The 24,123-nt window shown below is 40.4% G+C and overlaps 1 protein-coding gene across 5 annotated transcripts in view; it reads left to right on the top strand.

Annotated features, from left to right (window-relative positions):
* Positions 1-2,856: 2,856 nt before the first annotated feature.
* antxr2a (ANTXR cell adhesion molecule 2a) overlaps positions 2,857-24,123 on the top strand; it is a 207,684-nt gene continuing 186,417 nt past the window's right edge. For all 5 annotated transcript variants that reach the window (XM_080287457.1, XM_080287458.1, XM_080287456.1 and 2 more), the window contains exons 1-9: positions 2,857-3,386; positions 9,230-9,301; positions 12,182-12,253; positions 14,306-14,387; positions 14,471-14,575; positions 14,824-14,892; positions 17,488-17,568; positions 20,528-20,588; positions 20,829-20,924. In XM_080287457.1, coding sequence (XP_080143583.1) covers positions 3,214-3,386; positions 9,230-9,301; positions 12,182-12,253; positions 14,306-14,387; positions 14,471-14,575; positions 14,824-14,892; positions 17,488-17,568; positions 20,528-20,588; positions 20,829-20,924 — 811 coding nt within the window. In that variant the 5' untranslated portion in view covers positions 2,857-3,213. The remainder of the gene's footprint in view (positions 3,387-9,229; positions 9,302-12,181; positions 12,254-14,305; positions 14,388-14,470; positions 14,576-14,823; positions 14,893-17,487; positions 17,569-20,527; positions 20,589-20,828; positions 20,925-24,123) is intronic.

Genomic DNA, 24,123 nt, shown 5'->3' with positions numbered 1-24,123 from the left:
TTAAAACTGCACAATGAGCCATTTATGCTGATGATGGAGGCTGATGTAGTTCTGTGAGGACCCTTGAGTATAAAGGCAAATTTAATTTCAAATCCAACCACGAATTCCCAAAGATCTGATTCAGATCATTATCTTTAATTCTTGCAAGCACTGAAAATGTATATGAAAAAACAAATGGCCACCACATCAAGTCTATTCAACTGCCTATAACACACTTCTTTGAGGAAACATTTGTTTTCATTCTTTCTTTCTTTCTTTCTGCATATTTGTTTTCCTTATTTGTTTTACTATCCGTACCTACCTGGCTGTTTGTGAAAAAGTTATTGCCCTTGACATCTATCAGTCTAGAAAGTGCTACCAAGCCCTTTCTAGGGCTTTAGGACTCCAGTGAACCATGGTAACAACTATTATCATACCAAAATTACTCCAAGAGCACATCAACAACAAAAGAAACCGGAACAACATCTAATGATGCAAAAATGGCATCCATAGGAGACTTTCAAGGAGAAGACCACTGCTAGTCAAAAACAACACAAAGGCTTGTCAACCCAAGACATTTGGGACTTTTGTGATGGCCTGGAGCTGCTTCAGGATGACCTGATGCAACCATGAATTCTGCCCTTTACCAGAAAAATGTCCGCTCATCAGTTTAGCCCTGAAGCTCAAGCACACTTGGGTTATACTGAAGGACCGCAATCTTAAACACACCACCAAATTCACCTCGGAAGGGCTAAAAAAATGAGGAAAAAACAATTAAGTCCCAGTTTTGGCACGACCTTAAAAAGGCCATTCATGCTGGAAAACTTTCCACTCCAGCAGAGTGCAAAGACGAGTGCGTGAAGACTCCACTTAATTGCAAACACTACTGCAAGCGCTTAATGTCAGTTCTAACTGCCAAGGCTGGTACCATCAATTATTCAATCACCTTTTCACACAGGTCCAGGTAGGTTAGGATAGCTTTTACTACCTCTTAGTAAATAAAATCATCATTTAAACATTGCATTTGTATTTACTCAGATGATCGTTGTCTAACATTAAAATTTGTCTGATATCTGAAACGCGCGATTGTAATTTATGCAGCAATCAAATACAAATTCAAAAAGAGGGCCAAATATTTTTTCCACAGTACTTTATACAAAATCTAAAGCAGACAGACTGGAGATTAAGAAATGAGAGGAGAGGCTTCTAAAGCGTCTCATTCTCTCAAAAACTGCAACAAACACCACAATAAAAAAATAAGAAAGCATGTGTGTCCTTAAGCAATGTCTTTTTTGTGTAACTTCTTGGATTTCACACATGGTGGACCTCACATCTGCATCCTCTTCCTGTGCTTGTGTAGCCAGCAGACTTTCTGCTTCCCTCAGCGTGACTGTTCGATCTGTATTGGAAAAAGAGTTTTGGATGCCTTCTCTGTATGCCACGTGTTCATACAGTTTGAAATGAAGCATGTTGCAGCCAAGCTAATGTTAGTGCTCCAACAAAAGCCTCTTAACTCAGATGTCATAAGAATTTAGGGAAATTGTGTCATTGTGAGAAAAAGAGAAGATGAAGCATGTGTGGTCATTTCAGCTTTCATAGCCTGAAAGCACAAATCATTAATCATTTCTCTTAGTTCCAAAGATCCCCTGTGCAACAGGAAGCTTTGGAGCCTTGGAGCCAAAATAGCTAACTAGCACCATTTGGTTTAAGAGCAACAAAAACACACATTTTTTCACCAGGTTACCAAGACTTTTGAAATGTTTCTCCGCGGTTTTTGAAAGATGAGACATCTCAGCAGAGCAAAAACAAAAACACTCTTTATCCTTCTTATGTGATCATTATTATGTAGTCCTCTTCATAAGGTGATACAGATGTTGGGTGTGTGCAATGGGAACTCCAGCACTGCATAAGAAACAGCTGGTTCCATCCCGCGCATGCGCACTGGACTGGACTGGAGGCTGATGACGCCTTCAAGTGCCGTCAGTATAACAGCGCTTTCCCAAAGTTGGGCAAACGTCAGAAAAAAAATAAAAATAGGTCAATGGATGACACATTCATCATATTAGTCGCGAGCAGCTTTATGGTGATGTCATATTTATTGTTTGTTTTTTAACAACCTACAGCTCCATCATTAAAACCATTCGTTAATTCTGAGTACGTTCAGGAACTTTGGCAGTGGATCCTGTGGGCTGTGTGGGGTGGACTTCCTTGTGTCTGGTTTGTTCCAGCTTATTCTGCGGATGCTTAATCAGATGGGACGGTTTGTAGTTTGTAGACGGTAATTTGGAGGAAATAAACATTTTTTTTTCTTTTTTTAAGGTTGTAAGATCAGGGCCTGCCATTTCAGTGGGAGGAGGCGGCCAGGTGGGAGCTTGGTCTGCGGTAAAATTAGGGCAGACTGACTGGCAGGACAGGTTTACCAGCAGCACAGTGCATTTTAACTGGATGATCAAAGTTATATGACTGACCTGTCACTTTTCTTTGATGGTTACATTTTTATGATGTTGTCCATTTTGTCCAGGTTAAAACACCTTTAGTGATGAAACGTACAGCGTTCAGGCTGTAGGCTACAGTAAAACGAAGGATTGCGTGATTTGATGGCACGGCCTTCAGAAACATGAGCACTTTTAGACTGCGTATTTTTATATTTTCATATTTTAAAAAAACCTGAAAAAACAAACGTCATGCAATTTACTTACAAAACAGTAACAGTAACAGTCCTTTCCACCACGTAATAAAGCATCTATTGTGTGCTTATTAAACACCTTTCTCTCCATTTACCAGCTTTGTTAAATTCAACACGAGCTCTTTTCTGGGCACATCTGTAAAACGAAGCAGGAACTTTAAAAGAAGCGATTAATTTTGTACCAAAGCTACGCCTACAGCACTCAGCAGTACGAGTTTTGAGCAGCCCTTGAAGTTCTCACAGTTTGTCTCGGTGAAGTTTGCGAAAAGCTGATATTTTTTGGGTTTCTTCCGTCTGGGGTTTTGCGTGTTTTTCGCCAGGTTTGATTTTATTGAGGATGTGAGTGAGCAGTGAATCACAACGATGTAGAAACTTCATCGGTGACGTGACGTGACGTGACGGCGATTTCCTTGATTTTGTTGCTCAAAGTGTTAACTTGGTTGTTTTGGAAGAAGTCTGACATGCAGCTCCTCCTCCCCGAAAACTCATCTAAACTTTGATTTTTCTCAACGAGCAGCGACTCCTTATCGTTTCTCTGTGTGGCAAACATGCGGGAAAAGTTGTCACGTTACTTTGCCGCGGAGGAGAAACTTGTGCGCGGACAGAGCGGCTGGACTTCGGCGGCGGTCGCGGTGCTCCTGCTCGGGTTGTTCGCCTCGTGCTGCTGGGCAGAAGAAGCGTCCTGTCACGGGGCGTACGACCTCTACTTTGTTTTAGACAAGTAAGTGAAAACTGCAGGCAGAGCTGGTGAACTTTAGATGACTCCTGTCTGATCGCGCTGCAGCAGCATGCTTTTTGTTATGGACTTCTGTGTTTGCCTTTGGAGGAGGACGAGCCGGTGCACCCCTGGGATGTTGGGGGGATAGTTTGGTTAGGGTGGACAGATTATCTGCGACCTGATTAGGAATATGCGTTTTCAACATATCCTGTATCTTATGCAGACTGTGTATAAATTTGTGGCACTATAAGGTTTACATTGGGTTACTGTTACTGGCCGAAAAAACCACTCAGGTCTGCTGCGTTATGGAGATGAAGTGCTACGGCCAGGGCCTTACCTAAAGGGGGGGCAAAGGGTTGTTTAAAGTCTGATGGGACCCACTTGGTGCCTGCTTCTCGACTTTAGTTTCACTGAAAACTTTATACACTCTACTCATTCCATTTATTTATCAATTATTTTTCACATTAAAAAATAAATAAATAAATCTACTTATATGTGATGTTGTTTTGCTTCTGAATGTCAGTTTTAGCGGATTTCTTATTTCCCAAGGGGGTCACATGGATTTCCATGTTAGAGTTGGCAGTTTTTGCAGGCGATGAAGTCTAAGTTTTAACATCCAAACGTGCAGTTTGGAGTGGCCTGGCCTGAACTGCGCCTCTGCCTAAATCCCATCTGTTGACATCAGTGGCAGACCCCAGTCATGCTGATGTGGCTGACTGGGGTAAAAATGTGATGTTACAGAAGTGGGGTTGGACAGGGGGAGGGAAACGTAACAAACTAAACCACTTTAAAAGCCAGCGAGTTGTGATAAAAATGAATTGACATGTTATAGTTAACTATACAACTGAAGCACAATAATCAACTGTGAAGTGATGCTGAAGTTGCTGATGTTTGTGTGTGCGAAGCGACTGATGGATACAGTCAGCTCTAATGAAGCTTCCCTGTGCTTTGAACGTACTGTTGTTTTGCTAGAGTGATTAAAGCTGTGCATGTAAAAGACCTTATCACTGAAGGTGATAACAAGTTTCATTTACCAAAACTCACAGTACAAAGAAGGAATGTGCGTGGCAGCGTGCAAACTGATCACTCCTGGCACTTGCTTACTTTGGTGTTGTTATGGCTAGCTGGATATCTTTTAAATTCTTTGTAATCTGGTACAAGTGGAGACTGGTTCATATTCAAAGTGAATAAGCTGTGTTCAGGTTTACTGATATCTCAAAAAAAAAACCATCAGTGAGATCCTGGCAGGAATTTACTAGTGTGATAAAACCTTCTTCAGTATCACTTTTTCTTTTTCCAGAAGTATAACAGTCTCTATTTTCTTGATACATTTAGGAGAAGACTACAGCAAGTCAGGGAAGTATAAAAGGTTATATTTACTGTGTTAGCATCCCGTTCATTCTCACAACAGCAAATATGTCAGCCCTAACTGCAGCTTAAGAGTCATGTACATAGTTATGCAAGGCAAATTGCACAACAGTTTAAATGATGTATCACATGAATTACAGCATGACAAAGGATGATCGATTAGTAACTTCACCGTTTCTCTAGCTGCTGCATCACAGGGTTTTGGGTACCTTAAAAATTAGGCAGTGTGCAAAATCTCATTGCTAGATATCAGAGGTTTGCAGATTGCAATCAATAAGTTGTGTTTTCTTCCACCTCCCAATTCAAGTACATAATCCCAGTTATGGTGGTCACTGTAGGACAAGCATCTCTGACCACCAGTCAACTGTAGTGACTGTCAGTCTGCTGTTTGTTTTGTCTGTCAATATGCAAAACTGTAACATGCAAATATGTAAAGCTTTGTGAAAGAAGTCAGTGGAGTATACTCTCATACAATGTGAGGATGTAATAGTCATTTACTGGCATTTAGACTCAGCTGACATAATTTCACCTTATAACCAGCTGTTGTTGTTTAGCTGGCTCGTTGTCAGCTGCATGTCTAATCTCCTGTTAGTTTTCAGTGAAGCTTTAGTGTTAGCTGTAACTAAAAAGTGGAAATGGAAATTGGGATTGCCTTGTAATGTAATGTAGAGCCTTCAGTTGGTCTGCAGCTGCAGGAACTTTGGATGCATTAAAAACAGCAGATGATGATTATAATGCACTGGCAGCTTACAGTTTATGTCTCTGGAGATTTCATGACAGGGCTTGAAAAAGGTCTCTGTTTAGCTGCTCGGCTGTAAAAAAGCTTTGAAAAATGTTCGAGGCTAAGGTCAGATATTTGAAAAGAACTACAAGTGAACTCGAGATCAAGCCGGGGCTGTGACCGCTCTTGGGCTGTGTCTTGGTTACGTGGTGTACTGCTGTGCTTCGTGTTGCATGTGGTGAAGCGACTACTGTGACAAGCTCGTACCACCACACAAGTGTTACCGTGACCTCATCTTTCGCACCCTGAACGTTAACCAGACTTCAACCATAATATTTATGGTATGTTTAAAGAGCACAGTTGGTAACAGGTCAGTAACATGTCATGGGCTTTTTATAATGTTATCATTCTGGGAAATGCTGAATTGTTGAGAAGAGGAAGAATGAAGGTTTCTCAACTGTTGCTGTATTGTTTCATTGTTTCAGTATCCATAGCAACAGCTATCTGACATGACAGCAGAGCATCTTCTAATAAATTAATTAAAGTCTTTTAATCATTGATTAAAGTCTTGACTTAAGTCTTTTTTTTATGTGAAAGCATTAACTAGTGTGAGTTTTACACATATAAGCTTCTAATCCTCGAATACCATTGAAACCACCCTTATGGTGCACCGACAAACCCAGCGCAAGCAGCTTGGAGCAGATGTTGATGCTGTATTACTTCCTGTGTTTCACACTCTCACAGCCCTGCTGCAGACATCACACATGCAGAGACTTCACAGCCACATTCAGTTCAGCAAAACTGCTTTGTAGAAGTAGTGCCATGCAAAAAGACCTCCTGTATACGAAGGAGAGTTTACAGCCTTGACAGCAACTGTTTTTAATCCCACCCTCCCACGGCTTGGACATGTGCCACCGTGCTGAGTTGAAACACTGCTCGCCTGGCCCTTTTGTGTTTGACCCACCCTGCCCTGGATAAAATTGCATAATTACAGGATGATGACCAAGGTTTTTTGGCACAATTATGACAGCGTGCACACATCTTTGCTTGTTCAGCATTTCTTTTTTATAAATTTGCCAAATGCGTTGGATTTACAAATGCAAGTTTAAATGTAACAGGTCTGAACTTTACTGTTTGTTACTTGTCAGCTTGCAGCATCTCTAAGTTTACTTTATCTCTGCAGCTATGATGGCTCTACTTCAGGATTTCCTGGTTGAACTGATAAGACTGTGCGGTAATGTTTGCGGCAGCAATCACTGCCTTACCTTTTTCTTTCAAAACCCTTTTCAGAGCATCTGTCAGTCACACAGTAACACAAATCATAATCCTTTTGGACTCTATTGGGGAACCAACATTTACAAGTGAGCTTCCTGTTTTATAAACTAGCAGTTGAGTCCAAAAACCCATTGGGAAAGTGTTTACTGAAAGTACAGAGCAAGAGAACTGAGAGCTACTTTCCCATAGACTTCCAGCAGGCCATTAGATAGAATGGTTGGTGGCACTTCTGCACTAGCTTCACTTTTTAGCCTCACTTGTCATCTTTTTCCATTCACACTTGGCAACCAACCTGTACATCCTCAGTGTGACGTCAAAGAAAAGCAAACACTGATTGAAATGGTTTCTAACAGTGGATAGAGCACACTCCACCTGGAGCTGTATTAGCCTTAAAGATTTATGAACATAAAATTCAAGTATTTCCAGCCTGTTAAATCATTCTGAGATAGTTTATTTAAAATGGAGGATAGCTCAACACTATGAGAGCGACCTCTGCAAACTCCAAAAGCAAGAAAATTCTTGCAGAAGATGCAACAACACACCAGCTAATCAAAACAGGTTGAAGGAGGAGATACTATCAGCTAATGACTCTGCAGCGCTCGCTAGTTAGACTCCATATCACAGGAAGAGCAAACAGTAGATGGAAATTACTGATTTGGTGAAAAAGCAGGGTTAGCTGGTTTAAAAGCTCGACCCAAGATAAAACATCTCACTTTTTTGAGTTTTGTTGCATGACAGTATTGTGCAGGTCCTGATGAGTTATAACGTTAAGTTACTTTATTCTTTGTCTTGATGCATGCTCAATCATCCAGGTTAGTAAATCCCAAAAGTTGATTCTGTTTATCTGGACGTAGCGTTTTGTGGGAGAAACGTTTCGTCACTCATCCAAGTGATGTCTTCAGTCTCAGCTGACTGCAGGTTTCCCCAATCTTCAACAGTACATTTGCATAATGACTGAAACCAGCCCACTGAAGGAACAATGGGCTGGGAGGTCAGTTCCTTAATCTTAATTATGCAAATTCTCATGACCACTGACCAAAACCCACTGATCAATGGCCATGAGTCCCATTCACAGAGAGTTGGGGAATGACTGCAATCACAGCATTGTAAGATGGCGAAAGATGTACCCTTAGGCCCCCTCCTCGTTTCAGAGATGGTCTTTCCCTTTTCACGTAAATGGCCTCCTTGACTCCGCCCTCAAACCAGCGTTCCTCCCTGTCCAGGATTGATCAGTGGGCTGGTTTCAGTCATTATGCAAATGTACTGTTTATAAGATTGGGGAAACCTGCAGTCAGCTGAGACTGAAGACGTCACTTGGATGAGAGACGAAACGTTTCTCCCACAAAACGCTGCGTCCTGATGAACAGAATCAACTTTTTGGAGATTTACTAACCTGGATGATTGAGCATGCATCAAGATATGCAAATTAATCTTGTGAAATTTGGCACCAGGTTATAAGAGCAAACCCAAATGTTAATGCACGAAGCAGAAAACACTCAGAATGTCTTTATTGTTATGAACACATAAGTAGATTAAGTTGGGAGCTTCATGCAAATAAAGATTCAAAATTGCTCATTATAATTTTTATAAAACCAAAAACCAACAAAAACCAGAGGTGATTCTCATCCCTTTAACTATTAAACCAATGTTTAGCCACAAAGAACTCACTTAAATATATGCAGAGTCACCAGCGTTGTCAAAGTAGAGTAAAACTCTTCTTTATTCTTGCCTCTTTCCTCCGCTGTGTGACCTTGTCTATGGGCAGCAGGGAGGAGAAAGAGGTGGCATGAAAGATGAGCCTCCTAACGGTCAAACTCTTCTTTTTTATGTTCTCCGTACATACATAGAATTGTAATTATTGGTTTAATTACCTCTTTGTCGTTACATCAAGGGCACATTTTACACACTTCGTTCATTGTGGTCAGACCGACTTACTGAGGGGTGAGAGGGGCCAAGGGCTATAGGTTCACACCCACCTTGGAAAATTTATGTGTCGTTTTTGGCAATTACCAACTCTTAATTAGTTTTAATGAGACAAAGACAGTAGAACAAGCACTCGCACCTTATTCCATCTTTCTCTGCACTTCTTGTAGAGCTCGTCTGTGTAACGAAAGGTTGCAGAAGTGGGCCTGTCAGACATCGGAGAACTCCCGCGTTACTAAACTGCACAAATTAACTGGATTAAGTTAAACTGCATTCTGTTGCTTCAACCTCTACCCGGTAACTTCCTGTTAAATTTCAGATCTGTTGGCCAAGTACATTTGTAGAGAGGCAAGCCTCGTGTGAACGTTTGAGGATTCTAACAGCTGAAGTGGCTGCTGTAGTACACAGACTTTGCACAATTATCCAGCATGTGGCTGGTGTTAAATGTCCAACTGTGGTTGTGGTACAAAGCACAAATACTGTACAGTATTTTACTCCCCAGCACACAATCTGCTGCAACTGATGAGCTGTGAGCTGACTGTTGTTTTCTTGTTTTCAGGTCTGGAAGCGTTGCTAATGACTGGCGTGAGATATATTCCTTTGTGAAGAACCTTACTGACCGGTTTGTGAGGCAAGTATGATATTTTCCTGCTTTCTCATATCTCACGGATGTTTAAAAAGAAAGAGGAATAAGTTGGGGAAAATGAAAGAAGGCCTTTTCTTCTGTTTTACATCTGTTTGACATCAGCATGGCGGTTTTATGGGATAAATGTCTATCACTCAAGCGCTCACACCGTTACTTCCAGCCAGTTGCACAGATTTAAATGACTTCCCACCTGTTTTACAAACTATCATTGTGCAGAATCTACGGCATCCGTCTTGCACATAATTCATTAAAAAGACAAAACGGCAGAAACCGGCTTGAAACGTTCAGCTTGCATAACGTTTGAGTCAAACGGCGCCTGCCAGCACAGTACAGACGGTAGCGACCCAGCCAGAATGAAGTGGTTGGTTGAAGAAAATAGCAAAGGCACCAGGTGGGAGTGGGTGGCAGAGAGGAGCAGTCTTCTGGGCTGTGAGAATGGCCATTTGCACCAGGGGGGGTCCGGCTCCACACTTATCCCCTGCTTCCACCACAGAACGGCTGACAGGCAGACAATGTACAGTAAAGCAAAAGAACACTGGAAGGCGATGAGGACAATCTGCTAAACAATGCTCGCTCACCAAGAGCACTTCTGTTCTGCCATGTGGAGCAAACTGGACTACTTCATCACCCCCCTCTCCACCATTCTCAAAGAAAAAAAAACCCAACACCACCCTCTGATTTGTCCTTGGCATCAACTGCGTCTTTATCCCAAGTCTTTCTTAGAAATAAGAAAAGATCCCAGTACTGCTAAAGAGGTAACAAATAACATCTTAAGCTCCAGTTAAAACCTAAAGTTCGACGTTAAGTCACCACCCACGATTTCTCATCCGTGACTTGCGTGCGGTTAGTTTTTAGTCCACATATGAGTCCCGAAACTTGCAGACAGGATGTGGATGTATACGGCTGCTACCGCTCCCTGCCAAATCTGGCCGTGTGGCTTAAAGATTGTGCTATTTTTGCGGGGGAGGATCGCGACTGGGCCATGTGTCATGTGGGTGAGAAATATCAGCACCTCTCCTTATGCTCTGAAGGCTTCGGATCTCTGAAGGAAACACTTAATTATCTGAAGTTTAACTCGCTCTGTGGGATGGCATCCGTGTGCTTTCTGTCTGTAGCAGAGGTGTGAAGTAACCGAGTGCATGTAATCGAGTATTCACCAGAGTATTGTTTAAGCGACGCAGAAGTATCTTTACTTTAGTTACTTATAGCATCCTGTGATTTCATGGTTACACGATGTTTTTCACCCTAAATTGTGTCGCTGATTGGAATCCACATATGATGAGGACGACCGCGTCGCTGTTACCTTTATGATTGCGCAGGATAAAAACTTTAAGGTCAAGCTTGCAGTGTAAGATGATTCTGTCTTTCAGTTGACTTGGACGCTTCGCAGTTTGTCTGTGGTCTGGTCTTTTTTACACCATCAAACACTTGATGCTCGAAAAGTTAAACCGTAGGACACCAGCCTCACGCTGACACGTCTATTTTTCCAGCACTTCTTTATTCTAATTTAACAGGAAAATGTGTTACAGTGAACGCCACCTTTAGCATGAAAGTCTCTCAATGCGGTCACTTCTCAAACCCACTTCCTTGTAATCATATTTTTAGGTGGCTGTTGGCAGAAATATTTGTTTCATCACTAGTATTTTTAAAATAAAAAATCCCTTGTAGATGTTCTCTAAAGGTTTAGTGTATATTTAATTTGCCTGCTCAATATTTCGTGCTCCTTTTAACCGACGACCCATCACGCCCTTGTGATTGATTTCGGTATTCTAGTGAGGACGAGTGAAAGTGTGTCACGCCCTGCTGCTGGTTACTTAGAGCTTCTTTGGATTTTAGTTTGTTAACTGAATTTTATAGTGAAACCTTACTGAAGAAATGCACTTGTAGTTTATGTTGGCTTAAATAAAAGTATTGAGAAATCATTGTTTTATAATATTAAAACTAAATAATTCCCCCAGTACTCATCAGATCTTGTCATTTTTTAAATCCAGCTTAGTCAGAGCTTATATCTATATATGAAAATGTGTAATTTTATATATTCTATTTCATTCATTTCTCATTTTATGTCTTTTATTACAGTTCTAATGTAATTTTATTACCCCCAGTTTTGGGGAATGTCACCATAGCCATGTCTTCGTCCCTGCGTCGGTGTGTACAGGACTCAGAAACCAGCCATGTTTGTTTAAAAAAATAAATTATTAATAATTCATGAGGCGGCGAGCGAGTGCTCGGAGATGACAGAGCGGTACTGAATGTAAACAGCGCTGGCTGTACTGCGAACACTTGACGCCACACTGTTTGGTCAGACACACATCAAAGTGTCCAACGTGTCGTTTAACACCCTTAAAAAGTCACAGGTACAAAATATATAGATTCTATACTATATTTGCGCCTGTGTATGTGTGCGCGTGTGTGTTTGTGTTTGTTCGTGTGTTTATGCGTGACTCACTACCACAACATGTTTCCTGTCTTATTAATCACTTCCTCAGTCCCACAGAAGCTGCTTTAAGTCATCCACTAATATTAGTTGACATTAAAAGAGCCCCTTCTGTTTGGTTCATTATTAATGCGTCTTTAATTCCCTTTAACTGAACTGAACTGATGTAAAAGCTTTATATAACACTGTCTGTCACACTGACACATTCCCAGCTAGTCTGAGAACTTCACGTGTTTGATTGTGGCCGCGATGGTTTGGTAAAGACGACAAAGGACAGAAGTGCAGATTTTTGTACAGGATAATAAAACGTGTCATATTACAGGGTTTTTTTTAGTTGTTATTATTTAAAACAAGCAACTAAATGAGACATTTAGAGTATTGCTTCTGTTTGTTTATTTAAAACGAATCCATGTCCTTCTGTTTTTCAGTCCGAGAATGAGAGTCTCATTCATCGTTTTCTCTGCCCAAGCCAAAGTCCTGCTGCCTCTGACTGGAGAAAGGTACCAGAGTGAACCCTAAATGGCACACAGACATGTATATGCAAATACACATACACTGTACTCACTAAATACACACACACACACACACACACATATATATATATATATATATGTTAGGGGTGCAACGATACTCGTATCGATATTGAACCGTTCGATACAGTGCTTTCGGTTCGGTACGCATATGTAGCGAACAATACAAAATGTTTAATTTATTTTATCAACTTTTCTTCTGATGATGATGCTGTCTGTGTTGAGAGCTCAGTGAATCTGCGTTCGACTACTCTGCCTAGGCTGCACTGTCGAGCGCAGATCCACTGAGAGCAGCACAAGCTAGCAAGACAGAAGCTAAGCTCATTGCAACATGGCAAATTGAACCTCCCCCACCCTCATTCAGATCTGGCCTTTGGAACTATTTTGGTCTTCATGTGAGGTATGACCCTGAAGGTAAGCGCGTCATGGACTAAAGTAAAACAGTATGTCGGATGTGCCACGCAATGCTCAATTACATGGGTGGGAACTAGTGCGTTAGCGCAGTTAGCTCAGTTAGCTCGTTAACGTGTTGACGCCGTCCAGCCCCATACACGGGGCGATCCGCGGTAGCTCGTTAACGGAGATTTGCTGTGTTGTGGCGTTAACGTCATTTCAAATTAACGCTGACAGCACTAGTGGGAACACAACGAATATGACTGCACATTTACTCCGACATCATCCTAGTGCAAAGACAAGTGGAAGCAGACAAAAACAACAAGCATGCATGCTACAAACTTTACCCGAGTCATTTAGACAGCCGTTAGCACATGATTCTCCTTATGGGGACCTGATATGTTTAATATGCTGCTGAGAATATAGCCCAGAAGAAGCATATAGTATAGCTTTTATTTTGGAAAGAGACATTTCTCTGTAATAAACTCTCTTTTCCAAAGATGAGGGATTTCTCGATCAGATTTATTATTTTATTACTTTGTTGTTTCAGCAACATTAAATTTAAAAACTGTACGTTTGAGTTAAAATCTATATTTATAATTTTAATAAATGACAAATTTAAAAAGGCATGAACATTTTTTTGTATCGAAAAAATATCGAACCGTGACACCAAAGTATCGAACCGAACCGTGAATTTTGTGTATCGTTGCACCCCTAATATATATGTATATATATGTATATGCACATGTAAATACATATATAAGGTGCATTATGCATGAAGTGGTAACTGTAACTTCATGCATAACTGCTTCTTTTTTAATTAAAATTGCAGAAGGGTTTTATATATTAATGTTGGAATTGAGTATTTTCACATTTTCATCATCCTAAAAAGCTTAAATGTGAGGATCAATGATCTGCATGATAACTACTGATTTAACATTCTCACCCAAGAAAAGGAAAATGTTTATTTACTTGATCTGAATTCCAATTCTTTAAATTAATATTAAATACTTTGACAAATAATAATAAAAGCATTTTTAAGTGTCTTTTATTTTTTGGTTTTTACCACTTTAGGGTATAAATAATTTGGCAAGTGGTTTACTGTCGTATTTTTATCTGCACTGTCATCAAAACCATATCTAAATTTAGCACTATTTTTAAAAAATGACATAAATAACACTTTAGACAAAAGTGTGATGTGTCTTATTTCTGGAAAGTGAAACTTTTTAATACTTATTAATATCAGATTAAGAAAACAGGGGATGCACAGATGACGTGAAAAGACACTGGCATCTGCACTGGAAACATTTTGGAACATGGCTGATGCTGAGAGTTGTTATTATGAAGAATAAAATAAGTGGTTTTTAAAGATGTTGGAAATGTCTTTGTTATCTTTGAACATTAAACCAAACAGCAAAACTGATGCGAAGAACAAGAACAGTAGCGTAACTGTAATGATGATATTGCAGTCAACAAAGCCGATGTTGGTCAGAATAGTGAGTGTCATCATGTAGCTGCTGTAAAGACATTTTACACATCAGTGCTGCCAGAGAACACGCTGAAATGTGATTCGGTGTCAACACGTGGCGTGAGCCGCTAAGCGTTTCTTTATATCGTCAACATTTTTAGACACGAGATTGAAGAAGGTCTGCGGCTTCTGAAAGATGTGACTCCAGCAGGTGAAACGTATATGCACAAGGGAATCGAACAGGTTAGTTTTCTCTCCTTTTACTTTGTAAAGTAATCGTAAAACACAAATCTGATAAAATGTTCGTCACCAATCTGGTCTTGCAGGCCAACGAGCAGATAAAGCAACAGTCGCTCAAGTCCTCCAGCATCATCCTGGCTCTGACAGACGGGAAGCTTGCAGTTTATGTTCACGAACTGACTGTAAAGCAGGTGATTTTCATTCTGACCACAGCTCTAAATGTAGCTTATCTCCCCCCTTCCCTTGCTTTCTTACCTCAGCGTAGTTTAAAATTAAACTCTGCATTTTTCCTCATTCAGAAAATAAAAACCTTTTTTTTAACTTATTCATTTGCACAAGTATCAGTTCATCTGTTTATTTGCACTCTGTTTCATGATGTTTTTTCTTTTTTTAAATTTCAACCTGTTGCACATCATCCACGCATTTATTTGAACTGCAGGCTGACGAAGCGAGGAAATATGGCGCTCGTGTTTACTGTGTGGGTATCAAAGACTTTGATGAGCAGCAGGTAAGAGGGCTTTAGTCTTAATCTAAACATAAGACGAGTCTGTCGCTGAATGTGTGCTCAGTGATTCCGGTTCTGGTGTAAGACACATTGGCGTGTTGGAAGAGTGTCAGGAAAAGGTAAACATCATCAGTGCTTTTACCTGTGCGGAAAAACCAAGTGAAGTAGTAGGACACCCAAACATGTTCTCGCTGTCAAACTTTCACCTTTTAAAGGCTTGAAGGTGGTCGGAAAAAATAATAATAATTTACATTAAAGCAGAGAACAGAGTCTTCGTGACCTAAAGCTTGAGTTCATGCCGGGAACACCGGATGTACAGTTGAGGGAACATATGAAGTCTTTGGAATTTCCAGCATTTCTGCATCGATTACTCTTAAAATGTTGTTGATTCTTCTTCTGTTATTATAGACAAACACCAGCTGAAAATACTTCTAACATGTAAATAGTTGTGCTTTCTCTGCCTTTCTGAATGCTTCATATAACTACTTGATGATGTGGAGGAGCTTTGGACCTGGAGCCATATTTCTGGGATGTCTTCATCCCTGTCAGCTCGATCAAATTGCAAATTCAGTGTTTACACATCGATTTCAAGGAGCAGGAGGACGCAGCAAAGCAAAACCAAACCATGATGCTGCCTCTGTCATGCAGAGCGCACTTCCTTTAGTCCTCCACTGTACAGGAAAGCCCAGCTTTAGTCTCATTTGTTGAAACTTGAGATGCTGCAGTATTTATTTGCAAAGCTTCCTTTGGTCTGTGTCAGTTACTGCAGACACAACCCCTCGGTTCATGACTGAGCTTATAGTGTTTGGTTTGTTCAGGATCGCCACTGCTAACAGCTGCAGTGTCGCTGGATTTCTTCCATTTGTAGACACTTTATGTTTGTATTAATAAACACTCGCTTCATTAGAAATTCCTCTGTAGACTTTTCCAGCTTCTCGCGTCTCTGTGGTGCTTTTGTGAAAGCTGCTGTAATCAAAGCTTAGTTTATGCCACCCAGCTATTCTCAAGAAAAGTAACCAGACTTTGTATGCCTGTGATTATTAGGAACACCTCAGTCCAAGCAGCTTGTGGAGAACTTGTAAGCATAAAGGTTCACCTTTTTTTCCAGCCTGCAGCATGTTATTGTGAATTAGATTAAAAAAAAAAAAAAAAACCCAAACAATTCATGAATAATCTGTGCAGAAATCCGTCTAATCCAAAGCTTTTTTCTTGCACCCGTACGTGTGACCAGTTCTCTCACCTTAAATCACTCTCGCTTTTCAGGTGTTGATCTTAACCCTACAATGCCATTTGTAGCATATTTGATAGATGAGTTTCTGAGACCTGTATCTCATCAAAATGATCAATACTTTCCATTATCTTAAAATGTTATGGACAAAACTCTTTTTTTGTTTTGTTTGTTTTTTTAAAATTAACATTGACAACAAAAAGTTGCCAAAAACGCCCAAAATATCAAATGTAATACAAAAAACATATAATAAAAATATATCATACAGAGCACGATATAGCAAAAAAAAATTGGATTTTGTTATAATCTCATTTCCAAAAAATCTGAATTTTCTGCCTGTTTTTTGTTGCTTTGGGTCTTACAGGGTAATATTAGTTTCATTCCCAGTGGTCGGTCATTATTTTCCCAAAATAAGTTGGAATACTGTACATGACTTTCTAGGACATGATATTTAAATATTTACTCTTTTTTTAGATCGCATGATCAGTTATTACTTTTCATACTTTTTATTTTTGGACAAGCTTCCTTTTGAAATGGAATGAGAGGGTGCATAAAGAGGGTGCACGCTAATATTTTTGGCTCATCGTGTGTTTGTTTTTCACAACATTAAAGAATGCGTGGAAATTTAAACCACTCTGAACTTTAAAATAACATTAAATTGAGGTTAATTACATTACAAATACTTGATACTAGCGATATGACCAGAAACTAAACTAATACACAGTAAATGAATGTGTGATCATACAGGAATAGTTAAAGTGTGTTTATACTATTAAGCCAGAATAGCAAATTCTTAAAGGTTGATTTAGCGTGTCGCCGGATATTATATTAAGCAGTACAGAGACCACAGGAGTGTAACTATTAAGGCTTACTGTGAGCTTTTGTTGTCATTAGAAACTGTGGAGTAAAAGCACCATTTCTGTTGGCTGTGAAATCGGTTATTGGCTCCTCACACCGTTCACACTATTTTTATTGTATTTATTATTTGTCTCCGTAGCAAATGATGAGTTTGTGCTCATATCGTAAAGTGACGTCAAGAATTTCTTCCCTCTAATGTCACCGATGCTCAGTGCTGTCTGCATTTTTACTGTCACTCTTCCAACATGGTGGCCTGTCCCTTGTAACCATTGGTAACCGATCCTTTGATGAGAACTTAAGTCAAAAACAATGGCAATGTTGCTCCCAATTTGTGCTGCAATTTTTTTTTTTATAGTTGAGCAAAGTGTTTGCCACAGTCATGCCATCTGTTTGTCTCCTCCTGCCCATAATATGAAGGGAAAGACAGAGCTCAGTCATAAAGAGAAAAAGAAGAAAGCCGTGTTAAATCAGCACTGCTCCCTGTTTACTCCATTCTTTCGTGATACCAACAGCTTGCTGAAATTGCGGACACCAAAGACCATGTGTTTCCTGTCAAAGATGGCTTCCACGCTCTCAAAGGCATTATCAACTCTGTAAGTTTGCCTGACGTCTCTTTTTTTGTGTCTTCGTGAGGTAGCTTTGTCGTTCGTGCTGTAGACTAACAAGCTGTGGGTTTCAGCTGAACCTCTCTTCTCCGTATGCAGGCACAGCTCAGCTGCTAACATAGTGCACGCTGTTTGTCAATTCAGCAATTGAGTAAAGTTGTTTCCTTTGGCTTCGTTGGCATTTCTCACAAATTAGAGCAAAACCTCAGTGGACTTCCTGCTAAGCTGTTTGGAAAATGTCTGTGGAAATAACTGGTCGTTGTGTCCTCTTTTTGCACACAAAGACGGAAATGTCTTAGTCACTCTGTCGCAAATTACACGCTGTGATGGGAACAAGTAGTCACTGTCCATATAGCATCCGCTTCACGCTGTGTTTTTTATTGTGTCACAAGGCGCGAGTGCAGCAGCAGGGCTTCAGTAGAGCTAATTCTCATTTTTTAGATGATTTTTCAAAATAAAAGCTGGTGTAAGCCACCAGTGCGACACAGAAATCAGCGAGTCGCCCTCAGAGAGCGAGAGTCCCTTAAACAGTGTTTAAATAACGTTCACAAACAGCCGCCTCATCCTCTGCCAGCCAGTTAGTTATACTTTCCATGTGCTGCAGCTTTTAGCCTGAATGCTGTCAGCCAAGGTGGGGGTTTGTATGGCAACATTTTCACATGAGTCTGAGCCCAGAGTCCTGCAGAGCACTCTGACCCGAGCTGGACTTACATGAGCTGAAAAAGAGCAGAGCTAAATGTTGCTGTCAGACATGCAGCTGGAAGCACACAAAGCCAAAGGGTGCGACTTGTTTCTGTGTGATGCAAAGAACCACGAGCTATGATTGATGGCTCTACTTTTAAAACGACTGTGATGTACAGGAAAGTGCTGCTTTCTACCTTTGTCTTGTGAATGCAAAAATAAACAGGTAATACGGAGATACTTCATGCCAGTTCTTTATAAATGTGTTAATTTTATAGTTTATTTAGACACAGAAACATGTAAAGCTTTTAATTTAAGCACTGCAGCTGCTGTTAGCAGAGTCTCGCTCGTGCATGTGCAGCCACGATTCATTGAAAGCAGCTGTAATTGTTGTTGAACTATTGTGTGTGTGTGAGTAACCACAAAGATGAAAATGTTCTCATGTGTAAGTCCAAGAATACTGTCAACTGTCAGAAGTACAGACACCCAGTTTGTAACAGTTAAGATCAGAAGATAAAAGACTTTGGGGTGAATGGTGAACATGATTACTGATATTTTGAAGAAAATGCTTCAGTCTGTTTATTCTATCAGAAAGAGAGCTTTGTTCACAGGGCACTCTTGCCACTAAAGGCACATGTGCGTGTTTTTTGTGGTCTCGAGACACTCCAACCGTTATCCAAAGCGTCTGAAAGCCTGTCCGAGAAAGTCCAGGACAACAACAAAAAAGCTCGTCCCCTCAGAAGAGGAGCTGAGTGCAGTGACGCTTCCAGCATCCAAATGAAACGAGGAGCATTCCTCTCTGATTACTAATACTGGATTCCTGACTAGTTGGCCTTCTTGCTTCACTGTTGGATTTTGAGGATTTGAGATCATCTGTGCAGCCTTTTGCTGCAGGATCCACCCCGCCTCTGTGACCAGCATGACAAAACTCGCAGGAAAAAGCTCAGCAAAGTTGGGTTTCTGCACCCTCGTTTATTTCTTCTGCACTGGCCCTTTGTTGTCTGAGCTGCAGGCCTTTTGGGAAAGCCCCAAATTCAACTGCTATCAGTAACTTCCTTTGCTACTGGACTGTTAAACTCTGCACCATTAGTTGTTATCTTGTGGCACTTTACTGCAAAATAATGCATATGACAAAGAGTTCATTGCCATATGAACCTTTCCACTTAATTATTTCCAGAAAGTGATTAGACTAGCCTCATCCTTGCAGAAACCCCCGCCAGTTACAACACTGGCTGAGATATTTGGATGACTTTGGGTATTTGGACGTCTGCCTCCTTTTCCCTCTGCAGCCCGTAAATAATGTTTGTCACTAGATCCCAGAGAAATGAATAGCTGCTGTTTGAGTTGAAGCAAATGGAGGCCTCTAATCTCAGCATTCAAAGCTTATATTTTAATATCTTCAAAACACCGAGGATGTAGTTTGTGGATCCTGTAACCCAAACAATTTACCAAATTTTCTTTAAGAGTGAATTTTTTCTGTATGTGTGAGATGGAATTTCTTCAAGTGGAAAATTTCACTAGATGGAAAAACAGTGTAATTCCTGAGGTCCTCCCATTATTTTAAGCTTAGGGAGGCAAACAGTCAGTTGTTTTTTTTTTTATTTCCCCCTTTTTTTTCTTTCTCTATCGCACTGCCAACGAAGTAATTAGACCGGGAAAATAGTGGCACAGAGGAACAGCAGCAGATCCTTTTCCCTCCCAGCTGTCATCTACAACCCTCTCCCCTTTTAACAATTCCATATCAAACCGTCATATTTAATAAGGCTGCTGTAAACACTTCCGTCTTCCTCTTCTCAGATTGAAGTTTAACCCAACATCAAATGAAAGGTTCAAGTGTCCTATATTGCAGTTAATATGCTTCTTTTTACTGACTGTGTACTGGGATTTGCATAGTTTGTCCTTTGTTGATTTATTGAATCATAGCCGATAGTGCGGCTCCATGACAGTGGGCTCACACAGGCTCTTTATATGGTAATGCAGGATCCCCGAGGTTTTTAATCGAAGTGAGGAACAGTAATAGTCTTGCATAATTTTCCCATAAAAGCTGACACAGCTGCTGTTCTACCTCCTGTTCTCCTCACCGCTGATATTCAGCGCTCTCCTTTAGCCTGCAGGTCCAGAGGAGCAAGACATTTCTCAGGTGTTGCACTCTAATCTGTTTTCTAAACTTGACAGAGTCGATAACGGCCAGGACTTGATGTATTTATTCTCAGCCCTCAAGCAGTAATGTTTGCATTTCATGTCCCCTTCCCCTCTTATCCTCAAGATATTAAAGAGATCGTGCACAGAGATCCTGAGCGTGGAGCCCTCCAGTGTCTGTGTGAATCGTAAGTAAATCCCGATCAAGTTTTTGGAACTCAAGTCGATTTATCCTCCACAGGAATCTTTTTGTTTTTACATGTGCTGAATGAAACAATGACATCCTTCCAATTGTGTCGAGCCTGCTCACAGACAAGTAAAACTTTAATGTTGGTAGTGCAAAGTCATATGAGAGGCCATCAGAAGAAAGGCGAAGACTTTTAAAATTCCTCCTCCGAGCTTGTCTGCTGTTTGTTTACATTCCACAGAGTCCTTTGATATCGTCCTCAGAGGGAACGGCTTTGCCCTCGGACGCAGCAATGAGGGCGTCGTCTGCAGCTTCATAGTTGGCCAGCAAACCTTCAGTAAGTGGAGAAAACCCAGAGTAAAAGCTTTATATACATACACCATGTAGTCGTTTAATGTCATAACTCTCTGTGTTCCTTCGGGTGGACTTAAGTGGACTGGTCTGTGCTGTAAACTGATGGTGAGCATGCAGGATTCAACTCTGCACAGTTATTGATTAATAATTTGAAATGACTCTTAAATATACAACACGGGTACCAATCATAGGACAGTAACTCCCCGTTAATGAACTGCTGAAGCCACATTGTCCAATATAATCATGATTACCAGTGACCAGAATGTCCTGACGAGCTCATTACATCCTGCACAACCGAGCAATCGTTGCAGCTAAGCTGTCAACACATTCACATCTAAAACTTTTGCAAATATTTGCTCAGATTTGTATTTTTACAGTGTCGTAAGTTTAAATTTCGCTCATGGCTTTAAAAAAACTACCAGGGAAGTCGAAAATCATAAAGAGGAAGTCGGCATGCCCGCAAAGGAATTTATTATGAAGACAATATCATGTGGCTGTCTACCACAATCTGTCCATCCAGTCTTTTTTGTACAGAAATATTTTCTTTGCATGACCCGTATTTCTTTGCTCCTTCCAGTAAATATGTTTCCCAATCTTCTGACTAAAGGGTTCCAAATTAAATTGAGTTGAATCTTCCCATTGCTCACACGGCAGGACCATGTTTTCACGTCACGTCTCCTGAAATGTCATCTTTATTTATATGCTGACAAACAGTGTTGGTCAAATTGCTTGAAAAAAGTAATTAGTAACTAATTACTGATTACTTCTCTAAAAAAGTAATCCCATTACTTCACTGATTACTTGTTTTCAAAGTAATTAGTTACTTAGTTACTTTTTGAAAACATGATACACAACCTGAGTGTGTCATAAAGCAATAGACTTTTCAGCCCAGTTCTATTTTTTCACATCATAAAACTGTAATCACATGAAAAAGCCTCTTTTTAAAAATTGTTTTTTTTAGTTTAAATCTTTTAATTTTATGCACATTGCATTAAGCAAAAATTAAATTATATGCAACAGTCTTTGACCTGAAGACATTCTTTAACATTTAACCCTATTTTCTGCATATTCCAGCATATAAAGTAAAATATTTTTTTGTGTTTAAACTCTTTCAAATAGTTGCAAGTAAAACAGCAGAAAATAAATAAAATCAAAGTCCTGTCGCTCTGAAATCTATTGTCACCTGTTTATCAGGAGTGGGGTGAGTGGAGGTTTGCCCGGCGCCATAGCGGTCATGTCAGTGGGGGGATCCAGGGGTTTTTCTGTGAAGTTCACATTCCCGTGGCAGCGTGCTCGATGTTTAGTTTAGGGGTTTTTTCGCTGTAAAAAGAAGTTTTCTTCCCACACAGAGTGTACAGCGGACGCTAATGTCTTTGTCACTTTTTACGGAATCAAAACTCAAAGTAATGTGATTACTTCCACGCTTTAAATGCGGCATGTTCGTTCTCTCTCCCACACTACATATTATCCATTGTTGAGCTACACACATCCGTTACCACGAATGTCGCTACAAACAAAATCACAGTTTAGTAACGCAGTAACGTAGCGTGCTTACAGGAAAGTAACAGTAATCTAATTACTTTTTTTGCAATAGTAATCCCTTATTACTCATTACTTGAAAAAGTAATCAGATAACAGTAACAATAACAGGACTTTATATTGCAGAGTAAAAACCAGTACGTGATGGGGAAAAACTCCAACAATAATATGAACCCTTATGGACAAGCACTTGGCGACAGTGGGAAGGAGAAACTCCCTTTTAACAGGAAGAAACCTCCAGCAGAACTGGGTTTAGAGACGGGCTTCCATCTGTTGTTAGAGGGGAAAGAGAAGAGAGCAGAGGCAGATGGGACAAAAGGCGCACATGGGAAAGAACAAAGCAACCACCAAACCTTAGAATATGCACTGTGGACATTTTTCCTCCCAAAATTTGGAAAATAACCCAAAACTTGCAATAATAATTGCAGACTAACCCAAAATCTCAGCAATGCCCTAAAAGCAAACAGTAAGTGTTCCATCTGCACTGATCTCAGCAAATTGTGGTTAACGTTTTTGTACGCTGCATCCTGAAATAGCTGTCTGCACTCTGATTAAAGGTTTCCCCAGAGCCACACCCGCAGTAACAGACACTCCACCCTCTTTCTCCACTGCTATGAATGGATCTTATGTGTGTTCATTTATAGTGGAAAACCTATGAGGATTTATTGTCTTTTAAGGACGTAACGTGAGCGACACAGACATGGAATACAGTATGTGTTGGAAAATCTTCATCTCGCTGAGAGGTCGGAAATGGCAAAACAAACCCGGCCCGGACATGTCTGTTATCTCACTCATCTCAATGATCTGAATTCAACAGAAGGAAGGGGGGGATGTACAGTAGGTCACCGCGCTCCTTATTTTGTGCTTGCAGTCTGTTCTGATAAGAAATCCTTTTTTTAGGAAGCAAACGGGATTTGGCACCTAGAGCCAATCTTTTAAAGCTCTCATTTGGCCGTGGGATCTGTGGGATCGGTGACTGCCAATGACAACACTTCCATCCTTGTCAAGTTATTTTTGATTTTCAACATTTCAACTTGACTAAAATACTTGGAACATATTTTTTCCCTTTAAAAAATAAATTCATCTGATTTAGGAAGCGGCCATTAGCAGATGTCTTCCTGTTAGTCCTTTCTCAGTTTAGGCTGTCTCACATTCGCCCACTTGGGGCTATTTATTCCCTTACTGGCTTTTGCATGTGTTCAGTCCAGACCTTTTTAACAGTGGGGCACCTTATAATTATGGACAAGCATCATGGCAGCTATGGAACACAGCACATATGTGAAGCAGATGCTTCACTCAAACCAGTTGGATCCCTCTGTAGAAAAGGAGGAACAAGTTTCAATCATCAGAGTGACCTCTGTGACCGGAGACGCTTCAGGTTTTTGTCAACCTGTGCTGATGAACGCTCTCAGATTATAATCCAATCATTTATTTTATTTTGTGCCCAATCGAGTCCCAGTTCCAAAATCTCATAGGATAAAACATCCTGAGCGTAGAAGAAATGTTCATTAACACAAGTCAGTTAAAATGTGACAATATCACTGATTTTTATTCAAATGGGAAAGATACAGGTCTATTTAACCTCCTAGGACCTGGCGTCCACATATGTGGACATCACATTTTGGGTTATTTAGACCAAAATA

Source organism: Astatotilapia calliptera, chromosome 12 (assembly GCF_964374335.1).
Source record: "Astatotilapia calliptera chromosome 12, fAstCal68.1, whole genome shotgun sequence".
Taxonomy (NCBI): domain Eukaryota; kingdom Metazoa; phylum Chordata; class Actinopteri; order Cichliformes; family Cichlidae; genus Astatotilapia; species Astatotilapia calliptera.
The sequence above is the reverse complement of the archived record's forward strand: the minus strand, read 5'-3'. Positions and strand labels throughout refer to the sequence as shown.